Source organism: Micromesistius poutassou, assembly GCF_964030765.1.
Source record: "Micromesistius poutassou genome assembly, chromosome: 9".
Lineage (NCBI taxonomy): Eukaryota > Metazoa > Chordata > Actinopteri > Gadiformes > Gadidae > Micromesistius > Micromesistius poutassou.
The window spans coordinates 19,086,649-19,106,213 of NC_140279.1; the positions used below are offsets into that span (position 1 = coordinate 19,086,649).

At 43.6% G+C, this 19,565-nt stretch overlaps 1 protein-coding gene across 1 annotated transcript in view; it reads right to left on the minus strand.

Moving 5' to 3' along the window:
- Window positions 1-3,742: 3,742 nt before the first annotated feature.
- lepr (leptin receptor) overlaps window positions 3,743-19,565 on the minus strand; it is a gene marked incomplete at its 3' end in the record, with an annotated part of 28,094 nt that continues 12,271 nt past the window's right edge. Inside the window, exons 10-19 of the mRNA XM_084472969.1 lie at window positions 17,869-18,095; window positions 17,306-17,460; window positions 13,337-13,490; window positions 12,917-12,999; window positions 12,567-12,780; window positions 9,754-9,954; window positions 6,680-6,763; window positions 6,184-6,277; window positions 4,953-5,028; window positions 3,743-4,600 (exon numbers count right to left, since the gene is read on the minus strand). Coding sequence (XP_084329095.1) covers window positions 3,743-4,600; window positions 4,953-5,028; window positions 6,184-6,277; window positions 6,680-6,763; window positions 9,754-9,954; window positions 12,567-12,780; window positions 12,917-12,999; window positions 13,337-13,490; window positions 17,306-17,460; window positions 17,869-18,095 — 2,146 coding nt within the window. The remainder of the gene's footprint in view (window positions 4,601-4,952; window positions 5,029-6,183; window positions 6,278-6,679; window positions 6,764-9,753; window positions 9,955-12,566; window positions 12,781-12,916; window positions 13,000-13,336; window positions 13,491-17,305; window positions 17,461-17,868; window positions 18,096-19,565) is intronic.

Consider the following 19,565-nt stretch of genomic DNA (forward strand, 5'->3'; position numbering starts at 1 on the left):
TATTCAACAAAGATAGCTAAGATGCTACACAATGCTAAGTACTATTTTTAAGTGCTAGGACGAACAACATACAATATGTGTGTATATTAACTGCCAGGAAGTACAACAACATACAACACACACAAGTGCATAAAAGTGGTTTTCAGGAGGGTAAGAGAGAGGTGAAGGGGCAGGGGGGCGAGGGGGTAAGGAGGAGGCTACCCTATTCCCGTGGTTAATGGACGCTGACCAGTGACCACAGATCTATTTTTTTTCACCACACAAATCTCAGTGTTGTGATATTCTTACGACAAATATAGTCCTTTGCAGTACCGCTGGTTTACACTGCCTCTAAGGAAGTCTGTCTGTCTATCTGTCTGTGTTTAATGAAATCCAAATTAAATTAAATCTAATCTGGGGATAGTTTGACCAGATGATTTAATTGGAGGGTCAATTAAGTGCTGTATTGTGCCCTGCCTACAGGGAGCCCTGAAACATAACCCTATGTGTATCTACATTTGTATATTCTCAGTAGGCCCTACTCGAAGATACACCCAGTCATTTACAAGGTTTATTCCCAGAAACACTAGTTGGTGTCTGTTCCCCTGCTGTGTGGGCAGGTCAGTAATGAAGAGTTCTGAATGGAGACACACTCTTTCATCTACCTGCTACAACAACCTATCATCAAAGCTGCCTGCTTGACTGTGTTGGATGTAAATATTCAGTGGTGTGACATGCCTGGTGGGAAACATAATCTTTTCCATCAGGTTTGGGGTTAGGTTAAACTTATTGAGGTTCAATTGATAGGGGACTTGGACTTTCCATGTAAAATTGTGAAAGAAAGAAAATCTGAAATGGCAAAGTGTTTACTATAATCATGTGTTTCAATTCATGTTGTGGCATTAGTGGTCGTGTGTAGTTTGCATGAGTTATGGAGTGAAACCAAATATAAATCCAGGATGATTATCAGGCCCATAATTAATAAACATGAAAAACAGTGAAAAACATATAAACACTCAAATAAATACATTTATTTTCAACATGAAAAATAGACTTCAAGTTTCAAACAACAACAATTCTAATAATGTTCAGATATTCTCACATTATTATTTAGTATTTAATGTTAATCATTTTATCTGAACTTAAATGTACATTTCCTGTCTGGACATCATACAACGGTTGGACTGAAAACGGCAAAATGAAAATAGATGGCACATTTCTCCCAAATTTGTACAAACGACTAAATAGAAAATATCACAATAAAAGGGAGACACTTTTGTTTTTGGTTATGTTTTTCAAATGCAAAAGGTAGATCTGTGAACGATACTCAACAGTTAACGTAAATAGATGGCGGCAGAATAGTTTAGTGGGCAAGGTTGACCCGAGAATCTATTCCTCCCTGTAAGATACCAACCAGCTCTTAAATGACCTGGATCTATATTTACTAACAATGAGTTTCATGAAAGCATCTCCAAAATAGCCTACTGTTAGCCTCGGAAACAGATACATTTGTGAGATCATTATTTGCTATGGCAGATGACCTGGCCAATCCCAGCCGTCTCTCTAATAGTGGGCGGATTGATATGATGACTGTGCTGAGGCATAAACAAACCTCTTGGTTGCAACTGTTGAATCTGCTATTGTGACAGTATTAAGGGACTGGACGGTATATTATCTCTAAAAGAAAAGACGACTGCCTTTAGAGCTTTTGTTGATAAGAAAGATGTGTTAAACTTTTAGTTTCAGTTAAGCTCTACGTTACACGTTTCGTTGCTCTGATTGGTAGTTCGGAAGTGTTTTTGTCTCCAGACTGCTGCGTCCACACCAAAAAATAATTGTGTCGTCTGTTCGCTGGAGTTAATGACTCGGGGGAGTGAATTTTGCAAGTTTGATCAGGCAAATGTACTCGCGTGAGTGTATGAGGAGAGGCTTCCTCTTGTGATGTTTCTGTTCTGCCGATTCATTGTCAACCATGGTCAGTCTTTACTTGTTGTGGAAGTAACAGAGACGTCAGAGAAGCCGACACAGTCATTTAGGATTCATAATATCATCCAGAGGCACACACAGCTGTTGGCCGTGTTCTATATAGATATATATATATGTTGGCCGTGTTCTATATAGATAGGTCTATATAGATGTCTATAGATATTCTAGGACACTCCGGGAGTTCCGGCGGAAGTCCTGGAGCTCTATATCTAAATAATACAAGATCATATATAAATATCTATATAATATAATATATAATCTCACTGCCAAAAGCTGTGTGCACCTCCGGATGATATTATGAATCTTAAACGACTACACACCAATCTGAAATTCTGATTAAACCATTGCCGTTGGCGTTTATGGAGTCCCACCGGAGCTCAGAGTCTGCAAACGGCAACAATCCCTTTCTCCTTCAGGAGACTTCAGAGAGTCAAAGCCAAAGTTCCTTTCCCCCAATTCCTTCTACACCATGGCCGAGATAACCCCCACTACGAGTCTTTACTTGTTGTGGGAGTAGACGTCGGAGAACCCGACGCAGTCTTTAAGATTCATCATATTAACACAGCTTTTGGCCATGCCGTGCTCGTCGAACGCATGCGCGCACGCATGGAAACCGTTGCGATAGAACTGTATCTTTTGATGGGTGAAAATTGAAGGAAGAATCTATTGCTCTACACCTGTTAAAAATAAAACCTAATAAAGTAGAAAACTTAAGTAAAAGAAGCTGAATTAACTAATAAGTTAGGCTATATTTGCTATAAAAATAATGTGGACAAGCAATATTTGGCGGCTGGGATACACTTGTGAAAGAAAACTGTTTCCATGGTTACCAGGCGTAACCGCCTGGCGTTTCCTTGCGGATCGCTCCTCCGCCTGTCACTTCACACTGGGAGTGCAACGTCACGCCGCGGGGCCAGGCCACAACGCCATAAAACACATCGGCAGATTGCTCTGGCGATGTCAGGGAAGGCTACGAAAAAGACAGTTGCTGTTCAGAAAGGACCCATTATTGGTCTACTTCGTTAAGGCGAAAGAGCAATCATCTGAGACAGGATACCAGTGTTCACATTTACATTCCAAATGTATTCGTATAAATCCAAACCTGCCTATTAAGAAGTAGGTCTTCTCATTTCGGTTTCTTGTTTTCCTCTTATTACTTAGAAACAATGGTCCTAGAATAGTCTCGGATGAGTGTCTAGATGAAGGCATTGTTTGTAGCCAACGTTGCCCAAAAAGGATGTGTATAGTACACACTAGTTTATTTTTTAGATATTAAGGACTATTGAATAATCCTCCCAAACCCAACAATGTTTCAACACCCTGTCCAACCAGTAACAAACCATTACTTCACTAAAATACAGTGTGCTCATGGCCTTCACCAATCAATATTTCATCAATATTTAAAGCAATAAAATATTTTTTTATCATACCTTGTGTTCATCAGATGTTTTTCACCCTTCTATGAATAATAAAGTAGGAAGTACTTTATTCCAGAAAAAGGCACAGTAGAATTTGGGTCCAAATGGCCCTATTCATAAATAAATAAATGCCTTTACATGCTTGGTCATACATGTCTCTCCTCCTTCAAACAACAACAATAGCAGCATCAGTGAACAGCTACATTTGTAGTTGTTTTTTTTTAAAATCTTGATGTATTTGCATTTGCAGCGTAATGCTAATAAACTTCACAAGCCACAATATGGAAATGTGTGCAACATAGCAGCACAAATGACACTCACAGCGCCTATGGCGAAGTTAAGTTAGGCACTGCCATAGCTTACAGATGGGGCAGGCACTCCTGTGGTTCTCTTTTGGGTTGTCTTGTGCAAAGTGCAGTTTTAAACTGCGGGAGGTACACTGGAGCAAAGTCTGCAGACCTCTTTGGGTCCTCATCTACAGGCCTGAGCAACCTGTTGGATCCAACAGAACAGTCTCCTCTGCTCAAAACGCCACTCTTAAGCAGAACAAGCTTCATCACTTCCCTCTCCTCACCGTCTTCCCCCATTCCCTCCATCTCCTTCTCCTCTTCCTCCTCCCCCTCGTAGTCAATCTCCAGGTAGTAGAGGTCCTTGTCCTCCTTCACCCCCTCGTCCTCCTCCTGCTCCGATGTCACTGAGAACTCCTCCACCGAGTTATAGGAGCAGGAGCGCTGCGCGTCGCCCGTCTCGCCGTCACGGCAGCTCTCCAGCTCCCACAGGCCGCCGCGGAACGATCCGGAAATGTCAGAGTTGTTGGCCGAGAAGTTTCCCTCATCGCTAGAGCTGCCGCCGCCACCGCCGCTGTCGCTGTTGTAACTGAGGCGGACCGAGGGCTCCGTGAGGAGCACGGTGGTGTAGGTGACGGAGGACTGGGATGAACTTGCCGCGGTGCTGTCAGCTGACGGAGGCTCACTCAGCACAGAGGCTGAGCCCCGAGCCAGGGAGGAGGCCGAGGCTGAGGCTGAGGCGATGGAGAAGATGGTGTTGGGGGAGGAGCCCGCGGCCAGGGAGACGGTCGGGACGCTATCCAGGGCGGTGGCCGGAGGCGGAGGGGTGCTCTTCTTGTCCACTATCACGGCTTCACAGAAGCTCTCGGTGGGCAGAAGGAGAGGCCAGCCCGGGAGAACGCCCGGGAACAAGTGGTCCATGGTGTTCGCCTTGAGAGAAGGACAACACAAGGTGTTGAGGGACAGCTTAAGGTGGGCTTCATTTAGTTTTAAGAAATGCTTCACAGGATTTACAACCTTGTTCCCTTTTCAACAGACAGAAAACTCATTGATGCACACAAAGTGTACGCTTCTATCTGTTTATCTGTCATAAACCTGGCAGACAGAGCAAAAACAGAATATCTTTGTCAATATCAATTTATTTTTTACTTCCATTGAGCAATGCTTTGTGTAAAAATCAGAAATGTCCTTGTCTCTTTTTCTTTGAAACAAAACAAATCAATGTTTGTACCCAGAACTGACCCACAGGTAAACAGTCCTTTCTACTGTGACTCGCCTCTACCTTTTTGAAGTCCAGCCCTTTGGCCCAGGAGCAGTTGTATGGGTTAGGAACATCCTTCCACACCAACCTCTTCATCCTGGGAACAAGACACAGTGGAGTTATGGATTCAACACAGGCACCGTGAAGCCACAGCTTTACACTTAGCCAATAGTCTCATTAACAGTTAGCTAAAACGGGTGGAAATGTTTTGGACTTTTGAATGTCTTAAAAGCATCACTGTATGAAGCCCTGTCGAAACGTCTTCCTTATTACTGTTCGTAACATTTTCAAATGAAAACTACAGATTTCGCTCCAAAAACAATATTTTGCTCACTGTGCCGAGTTTGTGTAGTCGTGGAAGACGCAGTTTAAATGTTGGGCCCCCTCATCATGGATATCCTGATTGATTTTAAATGACAGGAATCAATCAGGAATGTCAATAGGCCTTTTTACACTGCCCAGCCGGTTCGGTCGCGGCTCGTCACGCCCAGCAAATTCACCGTCTTGCCTGTGTAAAACCCAGGGGGTAAAATCCCCCGTTCGTCACAGCGCCGGCTTCCTTGGTTTACTGGAGAAGGCGGGACTACGCACGGAGTCTAGACCTCTATAGAATCATTTGCATACTCCCAAATGTTTTTATTTTTTTATGAATGAAGACACCCGCATGCAAGAATGAGTTCAGAGTCTTTGTGCAAAAGTGCAAAAACGGCAAAATATTCTTTATTTTGCACTTGTTTTTTTATCCCGACAAAAGCCTCGTAAGGAAAGTTCCTTTGTGTCTTTCTGGTAGATTGCACCATCTTTCAACGTCTTTGGTTAATGCGACTGCATCACCTTCTCTCCCATGATGGACAGCAGCTTGCGGATTTCACCGTCTCTCCAGTTAGAACTCCTCATGTTGATATCGCTGCGTTGTCTCTGTTGTAGAGACAACGCAGCGACACCTCTACCCAGGCAATTTACCTTGGGCAGTATAAATGTGTGGACCATGCCAGGAAAAAGGCGTGCATAAGATGGGCATATTTGGCAGTGTAAAAACGTCTTTGTTTTGACCCCTGGTTTTGATGTAGAATCTGAATGTTATTCAACGATTACGATCTCTCTGTTTTTGTTATATGCTGTTACCGTGTTTGAACTGGTATGCTGCTTGTCTTGGCCAGGTCTCGCTTGCAAGAGGAGGTTTGTAATCTCAAGTTATCTAGTTCAACAAAGGTTAAATAAACTTGTATAGACAGAAAGATGTCATTCTTACTGGTTCTGGGAGAGGACCAGAGTGACAAACAGAACGATGCACAGGAAGGTGATGATCATCAGCAACATGTAGGCTGCTGGGTCCCCTCTAGCGGCTGGAAAACAACAAACACCTTATGAAGCGCTGGGAGCAGTAGCATGTAGCAAGTCAAATACCTTTAGTCATGTATTAAAGGGGTGATATCATGCCACCAGGAGTGAATGTGATTTGCCATTGCAAGCCGTTTGAAAATCTGCCTTTCCCTGTGCCAACATTTGCCACAGTCCACTGGGTAGGCTGGTGGACTGATCTATCCAGCATAGATCTAGGTGGACACACCCACAAGTGATGTCACTAGGGCACAGGGAAAGGCAGATTTTCAAACAGATTTGAATGGATAATCACACTCACACCTGGTGGCATGAATCGTGCCTTGAATCAGCCGTAGAGGGGTAACGCCCTCCGATGTTATGCAGACAATACAGCGCTCATATTGAAGCAATATAAGAAAGTTTACCTGTTGCGTATGCAAGCTCTCCTTCTCCATCAGCAAACACAGGGTACAAGGTGAAGCCATACGTCTCAGCGGCAAAAAAGTCACCTATGAAAGGATATCGGGACAGTAAATTGTGAATATAATCACAAAAATTATATCCTTATTATGATTTGATGATTGACATTACAAATAATCAATTGTATAATCAAAAGAAAATGTGGTTATAATAGTTTTGGGATATTACATTGTATGTGTATGTATAGGATGTGAATTATACTGTTTATATGCATCTGCATTAAAGACATGTGTTGTTTGTGTATTAACGCTGAATCCCACTACTGCCCTTAACCCAAAAATCTCAACCTCCCCCTCGCTGCTGCGCGTTCACGCAGCGTAGGGCGTGCCATTAGTCCCTTTATTGTGGGCTAAGGGGTCGGGCTAACATCCCCTTAAAGTTGAGATTTCTGATGGGCACACCAGCAGACGCCGGTTGTGGCTTGCTCCCTCCCAGATATTGTATCAGAAGATCCAAAAATAAATAAAAAAAGATCAAAACCCTGTCAACGACTACTAATGACATAGGGGTCTTGAAGGGTTGTCATCCCAATTCATGGGATGGCAGTAATGGGCAGTAATGGGATTGGGCCTTAAGTCTAGTCGTAATCCCCGAGGCCCAATAGTAAACCCAGAAATGTTGCGTACCCTAAAGTTTTATTGCAGAAATGTCATCTATAGGTCTAGTGGATGGAATTCAACTTGGTTGCTAAATGTTGCACTTTGGGCAATTTGCATAATTTGCATAAATAAGCAATCAAGGTGAGACACTACAGGTGAATAGGGTAATTTTTAAATTTTAAATAATGGATATAACCATGAAACGTTCTCAGTTGATTACTTATGTTAAGATGAGAAAAAAAATGTATTGCATGTTTTTAGTATTTTAATGTTTAAATATGCAAATTAGGCCCTATCTCATTAAATAAAGTCTAATTTGCATACACACAAAATCAGATCATTTGATAAAGCCAGGCTCAAAATTATTTTTCCAAGGGTAAACGTGTATACTAAAAACGTATACTAAACGTATACTTGGGGGTCTGAGTTGGTGAAAACCTTTGAGGAGCCTGGAGGCAGTGTTGACCTATTAGACCTTTTCTAGGTGGTCCAGTCTCTAATCGATACGATTTTACGATAAGTTACGAGTTATTGTTATATTGACCAGGCTATGGTATTAGGTTTAAATTTTACTTTTCATTAACCTATTTAGTTCAGACACTGAATTTCACGGTCACTTGCTACTGTACTCTCCACTTGATCACTTTCCTCTCCCACACCACTCGGTGGTGTAATGGTGTAATCCTGGACATGTAACCGTGAAGGAGAGGATCTGTTCTCCTGATATAAGCTGCTTTCACATATGGACATACAAGCGTCTATTTTCCAGCTATTCTCCCAACGAGCGGTATATATGAACGACATATCCTGACGTTGGACCTCCTGAAATAAGACTACTCCTGAGGTAGTATTTTAGCCAGAGGAAATGCTAATTACCTTATATGTGAATGAGCAGTAGAATGTCTGCATTTCGCACTTCACGTTAGTGGGCGTGTTGATGACGCTTCGGTCTACGTTTGCATGTCATTGAGTGGCACCCGCACCCTAAACAATAATCAGCATGTTGCCTTTTGTTCGCTGAATGGTTTAAAAAATATTTAAATGTGGCACTGCTTTTCAGAGTCATTCTGGTGAACGCTAAATGATAGGTCTTATCGTAACCCTCAAAGTACGCATCATACAATAAATTACAATACATGAGTTCACAGCTGCACGCGTATATACAACATGTTATAGAATACGGCTATAGAGTTGCTGGCTGTAGGACTCCTGCATCCACTCTACTGTCGTGAGACTACAGACTCTGCACCCCGCAGCTCTCATGACAATCAACGACTTCAATCATGTCTCTCTCTCCAAAACCCTCACCAGCTTCACACAGTATGTGAAGTGTGAAACCAGGGGGAATAAAATCCTGGACTTGCTGTATGCCAATGTGAGAGAGGCATACAGTTCCTCTACCCTCCCTCCCCTCAGTTGGTCTGATCACAACCTGATACATCTTGCACCGATGTACAAGCCTGTATTCAGCAAGCAGCCCACCACCACCAGGACTTCGAAGGTGTGGTCTAGAGAGGCCGAGGATAGATATATATATATATATATATATATATGTTTGTGCGCGTGTGTGTGTGTGTGTGTGTGTGTGTGTGTGTGTGTGTGTGTGTGTGTGTGTACATTGCATTTCTGGAACTTTTTCAGCCACTTTATATTTTTATAATTTATAATTTACACTGTCTATTTTGTTTGCCCTATTTGTTGTTGTTTGTTCTGTTTGTCTTGTCTTCTCCTTACTTTAGCATTTTGTTTAGCATTTTCCCTTATTGTCTACTTTTGTTGTATTAGTACTTTGTATTCTTATTGTATTTTATTAATTTTTATCCTGTGTTTTTCTACTGCTGCTGGGCTATTGCAACAAACAAATTTATCCTACGGGGGATTAATAAAGTTATATCGTGTCGTATCGTATATGTATCTTGTATTTTCAGGTTTTTACAGCTATATACTAGCCTGGAAATCCAGAGCCACATCTAGAAAGCTGTAGGGTCTGGCAACGAGTGATGAAAATGGCCCAACTCGAGGGGCGGCACCAAGCATGCATTTGAAAATATCACTGCACGCAATTGGATAACACTACGACCAATCAGAAGAATACAAGGGGTGACGTATCCAGACCAGCGGAGCTAACCAATAGATAAGACTCTTGCCGTATCTGGTCGGTAAAACAGCAACGCTTTTGGCCCGCCTATATCAGATACACGGATGTGATTGGTTAATGTTCTGGGCCAGGGGAATCGGGGGGTGAGTATGTTGCTCGTTCCCAGAGTGACTCGCTGAGCAAATTCAAATTGTGCTCTCACGAGAACTCTGGATTTCCAGGGTAGCTATATATACAGTGCTCTTATGTAAAATCGTTTTCTAATCTCAATGAGACTTCCTGTTTAAATAAAGGTAAACTAAAAACACAAATGAGGACCTACCCCTTAAGTATTGGGAGTGTTCAGTGTACGGGAGCCGGGCCCAGGGTCCACCAGGGCTGGTGTGCTCTTTGTCCTGGGGTCTGAGTGCTGACCACTGGACCACCATAGCTAGGGGCACAGAGCTGTTTCTGAGCAGGCTCCAGAGTAGAGACACGCAGCTACTGTTGATCACCTCCACCTGGAACGTCTCCACACAGTGGCCTGCAGTATACGGAGGAGAAATGACAGGGCTCAACACAGGGTTATAAACGTATAAACGCCACACTCAACACTGATCAGGTGAATGAACATTTTACCTGAGGGTGAATGATAAGAAGCACTTTATTCATCCCTGGCAACACACCTAGGCGGAGATAATGGCTCCCTCCATACATGCACACACGTGTCTCTCAGGTAGGTAAAAATTATTGTGCTGTGGCCATTCAGCATGTAATTAATGAAAATGGGCCAAAAAAGTGAGCAAATGTGTAAACAGTGAAGGTGGCCAAGGCAGTGAGCTCAGCACTGGTTTATTTTGAAAGCGTTTGAAGTATAACACTAATGGTGCTTTTATTTAAATGAAAGTAAAAATACTGGCACAGAATATATTTATTTTTTAGGAACTTACACTTTTTAGTTGTCATCGGATACATACAAAAACAAAAGTTTGATAGACTTTTAGGACACAAAAAACAAAACCATAGCTCTTTTTTAATGCAGTCCTATAACGTCTATGCCTTTAACTTTTCTGAATCCATGCACTTCAAATCCAACATAAAAACAGTCAAAAACATCTTGAGAATTGGATGGTTCCTGTACTTGATTTTGATTGGCTCAAAGCCGATGGTAAATACTCATTAATTCGTATGAACACGCCACCAATCTCAAAGTCTTGAGGAACTATTTGGCTGAGCCGAAGAATGGGGAAATGGGTGCATTCTGCTTCTCAAACCCACATCATTGTATCTGATTGTATCCGCAGCCACCCAGATAATTTTATTCTTGATTTCTCTGACGACACTGCCATCCTGAGCCTGCAGTACCAGCACACTGTCCCCTCATCATATTTCTCTGAAATACAGAGTTTTGTTAGGTGGTGTGACGAGAATCACCTCATTATAAACGTAAAAAAGACGGAAGGAAATCGTGCTGGACCCGATCAATAGGGGATCATACTACACTGTGTATCCAGGGGGGGGAAAAAATCCACCAAGTCAACTCCTACAGGTGTCTTGGTATCTATCTTGATAATCTTTTCAGTTGGAAGGAGGTCTGGGAGACGAGGCAGGCCGGCAGCAGAAACAGGACCGCCGCACCTCCGAGAGGCCACCCGAGGCTTCAGCAAAGGGTGGAGGAGTGTGGCAACCCGGCCTCGTCACAATCAACGTGATGCAGAGCACCTGAGGAGCCGGGAGCACCTCAGGTGCATTCGGGGCTCTCTCTTGGCTGGAGTGGAAGGAGAGTCCAGCCGTCGTGGCTGTGCCACCCGATCATCTTTTAGTTCTTTTTACAAGAAAGTCTTTAAGTTTGATTAAACGTGCTGTTGTGGCTTTAACGTCTGAGATTTGTGTGCTGATTCGAGCGAGGCGGGTTCACTCCCCGAGGCGGGTTGCCACAGCTTCTTGTATGTTGTATGACCTATGTGGTTTGTCTTATATATGCATTGTCTGCTTTTTTTTGTATTATTTATTTTATGTAAAGCAGCCAGAACTAGTTCAAAATAATTAGTTCATTGAACAAGTTAATTTTTCTATGAACTTTGAACTGAACTTAACATATTTTTAACTAAAGAACTTGAACTAGTTCAGATTTTGTGACATTCTGAATTGATGCTTAGGTCCAGGTGACATGTTTATTAAATAGTTACTGCCTTAGTTGTGATGAATGAAAAAGGTGTGCAAATAATATCCACAACAATTTTAGATGGTAGTGATGGGAAGCTGATAATGGAGAGGATTATTTTAAAAAGATAAGCACAGAAATATTCACTCCCAGTTTTTACTTGGATTCTAAAAGAACTGTTAATGAACTGAACATGAACTAGTTCAAAACGGAATTGATGAACTATGAACATGAATTTATTCATTCTCTTTTGTATGAACTGAACTTTGAACTAGTTTGTGTGAAGTGTGAATCTGCACAACACTGAAATATGCACACAGCTATATGTGACAGCAGAGTCCAAGACAAATTTTCGTCCAAGGATAATAAAGTGTATCTTATCTTATCATTTCATGCAACAGCAACATTCAATGAACACAGAATCAGAATGACCAACAGGCGAAGAATAAAGAGAACACCAGGGGAAAAATGTATGAACAGCCTGGTGATCCTCTCCGTTTCATCTTTAGAGAAATATATCTCCCAATTATGCTCGGACGCGGACGCCTTTTATCTTCACCCAAGAAAAAAAGTTGCGGATCTTGACATGAGAGATATTATTGCTGTAAGTGGCCACAATTGCAAAATCACTCTCCAGAGCTATTGGCAACCGAAACTCTGGGACTGGAGAAAGTGGAGCAGCATCCTCGCCATGCCCGTTTTTCAGTGGTGGCAGTGGTGTAAATAAATGATAACATCAATATAACACTAGCTATATGATGCATAGCAACCGCCTCATGCGCAGGAGGTCCATGTATGTACATGGTTATTGTATCACAGATAATGCCCCTAAGCTGTGATATATAACCATATACCACGGCCTGTAGTGAACTACTGCTTAACTAACCCCTTGGTGTCCTGTAATTGTAAATGAATGTACTTCAGATGAATGTACCACATTATCATGTTCATTAAGAAGTCATCCGTGGTGGTGGATTCCTTGTTTGACTCACGTTTGAACTGGCGCCCCAGAGTCATCTTGATGTTGTTGTTGGAGCTGCCCAGGCTGTTGAAGGCCTCCACCGTGACAGTGTGGACCTCCTGGTTCCACTCAAAACTGTGGGAGGAGACCATGTCTATCTTCTCACTGATGATGCTGCCCCAAGAGGTCTGGTGCCGAACTACAAATCCATCCACACAATAGGATTGTTCCTCCACTGCGAGATGCTGAAGAGAGGGCAAGATCGTGATACAGAAGGAGCAAAAGAAAACCATATGAGATATGATCAGTCCATAATAATATATCATATTTTCAGGCTAACATAACTTGAGTTATGTTAAGGACTTCCTAGTGTTTATGTACCTTCAATAGAAGAGTGACGTTGGTTATGTTTCTGTGTGGGTCATCCTCAAGAACTCTCCAGAAATCAGGGCCATTATCAGGGGCTATGAGAGAAAAACATGCTGGTGTATTATTATTAATCATAAGTGTATATCTATTTAATTCAACTTTAATCAGCTGGCACGGCGCTTTGAGCATATTGTCTTGCGTTGTCAAGTGAACATCTGGTCGATATTTGTATTTGACGTTTTTTTGTCAATGTTGTATTTGTAGCTCTTTGATATTGGAACCTTTAAAAGGCAGAGGTGGAGATTAGGTGTTCGACATAACGTGGTTACTAACATAAACCCAACTGACAAAATGACTACATGTGAGAATCAACACTCTGTTACGCATATTGAAAGCCAAACGAGGTAAACAGGAGAGTGGGGGTAAAGGTACCTCTGCTGTTCAGGGGGACGGAGTACACAGACTCCGTCCAGTCACTCCAGTAGCCGACGCCCCTGGTGGACGTGCAGCGTACCTGCACCACGTACACCCTGCACATGTCTGCCACCGACACTTCTGCCCAGGGAGCCCCCGTTGGGCTCAGGACCTGCAAGCACCACGTGGACAAAATGATGGTCGATAACAACGTACCACTTCACTGCACTATAAGAACGTACCACTTCACTGCACTATAAGAACGTACCACTGCACTGCACTATAACAACGTACCACTGCACTGCACTATAACAATGTACCACTGCACTGCACTATAACAATGTACCACTGCACTGCACTATAACAACGTACCACTTCACTGCACTATAAGAACGTACCACTGCACTGCACTATAACAACGTACCACTGCACTGCACTATAACAACGTACCACTGCACTGCACTATAAGAACGTACCACTGCACTGCACTATAACAACGTACCACTGCACTGCACTATAACAACGTACCACTGCACTGCACTATAACAATGTACCACTGCACTGCACTATAACAACGTACCACTGCACTGCACTATAACAACGTACCACTGCACTGCACTATAACAACGTACCACTGCACTATAACAACGTACCACTGCACTATAACAACGTACCACTTCACTGCACTATAACAACGTACCACTGCACTGCACTATAACAACGTACCACTGCACTGCACTATAACAACGTACCACTGCACTGCACTATAACAATGTACCACTGCACTGCACTATAACAACGTACCACTGCACTATAACAACGTACCACTGCACTATAACAACGTACCACTGCACTGCACTATAACAACGTACCACTTCACTGCACTATAACAACGTACCACTGCACTATAACAATGTACCACTGCACTGCACTATAACAACGTACCACTTCACTGCACTATAACAATGTACCACTGCACTGCACTATAACAATGTACCACTGCACTGCACTATAACAACGTACCACTGCACTGCACTATAACAACGTACCACTGCACTGCACTACAACAACGTACCACTGCACTGCACTATAACAACGTACCACTGCACTGCACTATAACAATGTACCACTGCACTGCACTATAACAACGTACCACTGCACTATAACAACGTACCACTGCACTATAACAACGTACCACTGCACTATAACAACGTACCACTGCACTGCACTATAACAACGTACCACTGCACTATAACAACGTACCACTGCACTGCACTATAACAATGTACCACTTCACTGCACTATTACAACATACCACTGCACTGCACTATAACAACGTACCACTGCACTGCACTATAACAATGTACCACTGCACTGCACTATAACAATGTACCACTGCACTGCACTATAACAACGTACCACTGCACTATAACAACGTACCACTGCACTGCACTATAACAATGTACCACTGCACTGCACTATAACAATGTACCACTGCACTATAACAACGTACCACTGCACTGCACTATAACAATGTACCACTGCACTGCACTATAACAACGTACCACTGCACTATAACAACGTACCACTGCACTATAACAACGTACCACTGCACTATAACAACGTACCACTGCACTATTACAACGTACCACTGCACTATAACAATGTACCACTGCACTGCACTATAACAACGTACCACTTCACTGCACTTTATCCTCTCCACCAAAACCACCAAGGGGATAAGGGGACTACATTTAATAGTTTCTAATTTCCTGGACAATGATTGAATAAAATTAATCTGAAAAAAGCCTCATACCGTAGCATGTCATATTTCAATATAGCAGGTCATTTGAAATTACTCTCTGCAAATGGAGGTCTGAGAATAACTGAGCCATGCTAGCTAGAAGAAGCACTCAGCCATAGAATCTGAGATCCGGTTTTTTGTTACTTAGGGCCTAAATGAAACGTGCATTTTAACTAATTTCCTGCTTTCTTATTTCTCTCTTTCTCCATTAAAAGTTCATTTAACTTTAGTTCTGGTTCCAAATAAACGTAAGTCTGCGTATTATCTGTTTTTGGCGTCTATTACACGTTGTGCCTCCGTAATGCCCGTGTCACACTGTCCCGAAATTGACACCAAATAAACACACAAATGTGGAATTTTGAATTTCGCACAAAGTTGGCCCCGAACTTGGTCAGAACAGCCGAAGCAAGTACAATGCCTACAGAAGGTCAAACGATGGCACCCGAACCACACACACGAGACGTCGTATTGAGGGTACGATGCGTTTGAACTAGGTCACGAAGGCGTCACGTGACCTCCCGTTGGTATAACACCTTCATATAATCATCTATCTATCTGATATTTAGATATCGATATATAATATATATATATCGCAGCCGTTCAAATGAGGCTATTGATTTTCTGTTAAAGGTGTCTGACTTGTTTATTTATGAATCATATCCATTTTTTGAGACCCGCCCCCACCCGCACCTGCAAAGTTCAGCACCAGATCCGACCCGTCATCCATGATCAAAATGAAATCCGCACCAAAACATCGAAATGATCTCCCTTGGGTGGCTTCCACTCGATTTATGCAGTCTTCGGGCAGCGCAGTGTCATCGCTGGAGTCCCCGCTGCACGTCTGACAAATGATCAGCTGTTGGAACCAGATGAGGTCTCTTCAGCTGTTGGAACCAGACTGAGGTCTCTTCAGCTGTTGGAACCAGACTGAGGTCTCTTCAGCTGTTGGAACCAGACTGAGGTCTCTTCAGCTGTTGGAACCAGACGAGGTCTCTTCGCAGCTGGGAGTCAAGTGTCGTATCGTTGACTAAAACGGACGTCACAATCCGCCCGTTTTAGCAACTTTTATGCGGGTACCCGACCCGTTGCAGGACTGATATTATATAATACTGTTTATGCTGAGACTGGTTTGCTTTTTGCTACCTGTAGGGTCTGTGTGCGGGCTTTGTGCGCAGGTATCTGGTGTGTGTTTGTCAGGTGAAAACTAAACGTCAAGGGAAAGAGGCGGTAGTTGAAAAAAGTATTTACACCGCTTATTAAGTTCACTCGTTGCTTATAATGGTTTATTCGTTTCCCAGTATTATTTCCTTAATTTAGAGCACAGTTTTGTTCATTTTTTAATTGTAAAATAAATGCAATCATTTTTTGAAGTCGCAAGTTTTTTTAATTATTGGAAGCGAGTCGAGCTGACCTCGCCTGCTGTACCCACGGTCAAAATAGTCGAGACAATATCTATATAATCATTTTGATATAGGCCTAATAACCAGGAACTAAATTGTGATTAATTGTGATTGAAGCTTTGGGAGTTACACACGCCTCTGCTCGTAGAGGTGCTCAGGCCTGACTGAGGAAGATGCTCTGAGGCTGGCCTTTTATATGTCCACGTTACCATGACACATCGAAAACGCTTGAGCTACTCAAATTCGTCTGTCTTCGCCGACACCGTGGTTCCATCTCGATGTCATCAAACTCTAATGCGACGGCTACACAGCGGCATTGCGAGGGCTTCACGTAGTCGTGGTGCCTTCCTAAGACAATCGGGCAGCTTCTTGTTTCCTTTGCATTGTTTTCGTGAGGCGATGGCACCGATGATCACACAAACATGACACGACTCGACAAGATGCCCTCGCCATAGCCTTACGAAGGGCAAAATGGACACACGAATTCAACACGAAAATGAACGTTCGCAAGGTCCTTCTGCAAATCTTTGGCATGCCAAAGATTTTGGCACCGCTCACGAAGTTGCTGCCGGAGCCTGAGAAACTCCACCGGCGGTCATAAGACGGCTTCAGATGCCTTCACGAATGGCCGGATGTTTTTGCGATCAGAGCCGAATTTGAACATTTCCTTTATCGTGTGTCCATCAGGTGTCAATTTCGGGACAGTGTGACACGGGCATGAGGAGCAGTATGAAGGAGAGGCTGTGACAGGGACCATAAATGAACACACGGTCTGGAGCTTACCTTCCACTCTGGATGGGCACTCACAGTGGAGGGCGAGTGGTAGCGGAGCTGGCACTGGACCCCCTCCACGGGCAGCAACGGAGGCTCCCAGGTCACCCTGAGCACCCTGCTGCTCTCACTCACCCCCTCCACGTTGGACGGCTTGTGGGGTTTCACTGTGCACGACAAACAATGTATCCCCTCCGATCACGACGGATATGAAACCAATACATCCACAGCCAGACACTCGGTTACGTTAGACACAATGAGGCCACAATAATGTGGCCTCATAATGTGGAGTACCTGCCAATATAGTTACACTCTTTCTGGTTTCATCTCACATTATTTTACACAAACACACACATACACACACATATACAGTAACTATAGTAACTGTTTTAGTAGCTGCTTTATACTAACTATACTAACTTTCTAGCTATTCAATCATTAAAGTATGAGTAAAAGCGTTTATTTATTAACTTAACGATTTCGAGGGAAACGTTTTCCTTTCTTTCATGGCAAAATGCCCCGCGCACTCTTTAATTTCTGAACCAGACACACAAACACAGGCCGGTGTAGCTCACCGTGGTCGGTAGGGGACACATAGAAGGCCCTGGACCTGACGGGGCCCAGCTTAGAGTCCACCTCCAGCCAGAGCTTGTAGCAGCTCATCCTCAGGGGATGGATGGTGCAGCTCCTCACCCTCTCGCCCTGCCTCCCTGGCTGGCAGGCCGCCCGCCGTGTCTCCCCCATCACCACCTTCCCGGCTCTCTCCCTCCTCTTCATCTCATCGCAAGGCACATCCGCCCACCTGTGATCGAAGAAGGTGATACAAACCAAAGTCAAATAACACAAACAAGACAATTCTAAAGGCATGCTCCAAAAACATTCACAAATATGTTCATGGACCATTACTCAAAGGGATGAGTGATGGAAGTTTCAGGTTTCACTGTATCTTGTTAAGGTGCATTATACCTCCTGCATTATACCTGATCCCATGGCATGCTACTTTATGAATGCTTTAATATAGGTGTTAGTGGGCCCCTAATACAGTACTTGAAGACGTTCAAGAAATTCAGCCTTGGTGCAGAGTTACAGCCACTACGAGCCAGTCCCACGATGAGCTCTCCACAAACTCGCCGTTTTTAGAGGCGGGTCAAGGTGGAGGGTGGGGGTGTGGCCCTGAGCAGCTTGCGGCCACGGTACCATGCGCTTGTGTTTACAGTGGATGTATCGCAATGTCGAGGCACACACAGCTTGTTCTGTAAAGATTCTAGAACACTCTGGGTGCTCCGGCGGGAGTCCTGGAGCTCTATATCTAAATAATATGATATTATACATAGATATCTATATAATATAATATATATTCAGTGTTGTGTGTAACGCGTTACAGTAACATAACTACTTTTTTCGGGTAAAAGTAGTGTAACGCGTTACTACTGAAAATATGGTAACGAAACGTAGTTCTTTATTCAGTTGGGCACAACGTTACTTTTCCCAGGGACAGATTTGACAGCGACACTGTCTCAGCTGCACGCTTGCGCAATAGTCGCGGGTGCTCATTCCACACTGAGGCTGGTACTAGCAGCAGAGAGCAGTCAATCATCATGGCAAGCACGGCGGAGCAACCAACGGTAGCTTTTGAGGGATGGAGGCAGTGGCGGTTTTAGGCACGGGCAAAGCGGGCAGCCGCCCGGGGCGGCATTATTTTATGTCACATTGGGGGCGGCACGAGCACACAAGCAAAAAAAAATCATCCGTGCTGCCAAGCGTTTTTCTATTATCTATCATATCACTGTGTGGGGAATTGGCATATTGACGCCCCCTCCGGCTGCAGGCGCCCTGCTCGCTGAGGAGGTACCGTCACAGAAGCTGTGTGAGAAGGGGAAAGGGGAGGGGGGGACAGTTCACCTCTGCGTCTCCCAAATGGAACGGACAAGGGGGGGAGCGGGGATCCACTGTTAGCGCGGATTGAAATCCTTATTGAAGCCTGCAGGGTCATGTGATAAACATACGGAGGAACGCGATCGCTGAGCTGCCCCAACATTGCATGAGACGTTAAACTCAGCTAGAATTGCCACCCACAACCATCATCCAAAATGTGATGTCAACAGACCAAAACTGCCACTGGATGGAGGTATTCACATTATTTCAAACTGATTGAAAATAAGCAACATAAAAGTAACGTAAAAGTAACGAGTAACGGTAACGAGTTACATTCCATAGAGGGTAACTAAGTAAAGTAAGGGATTACTTTTGTAAGAAGTATCGAGTAACAAGC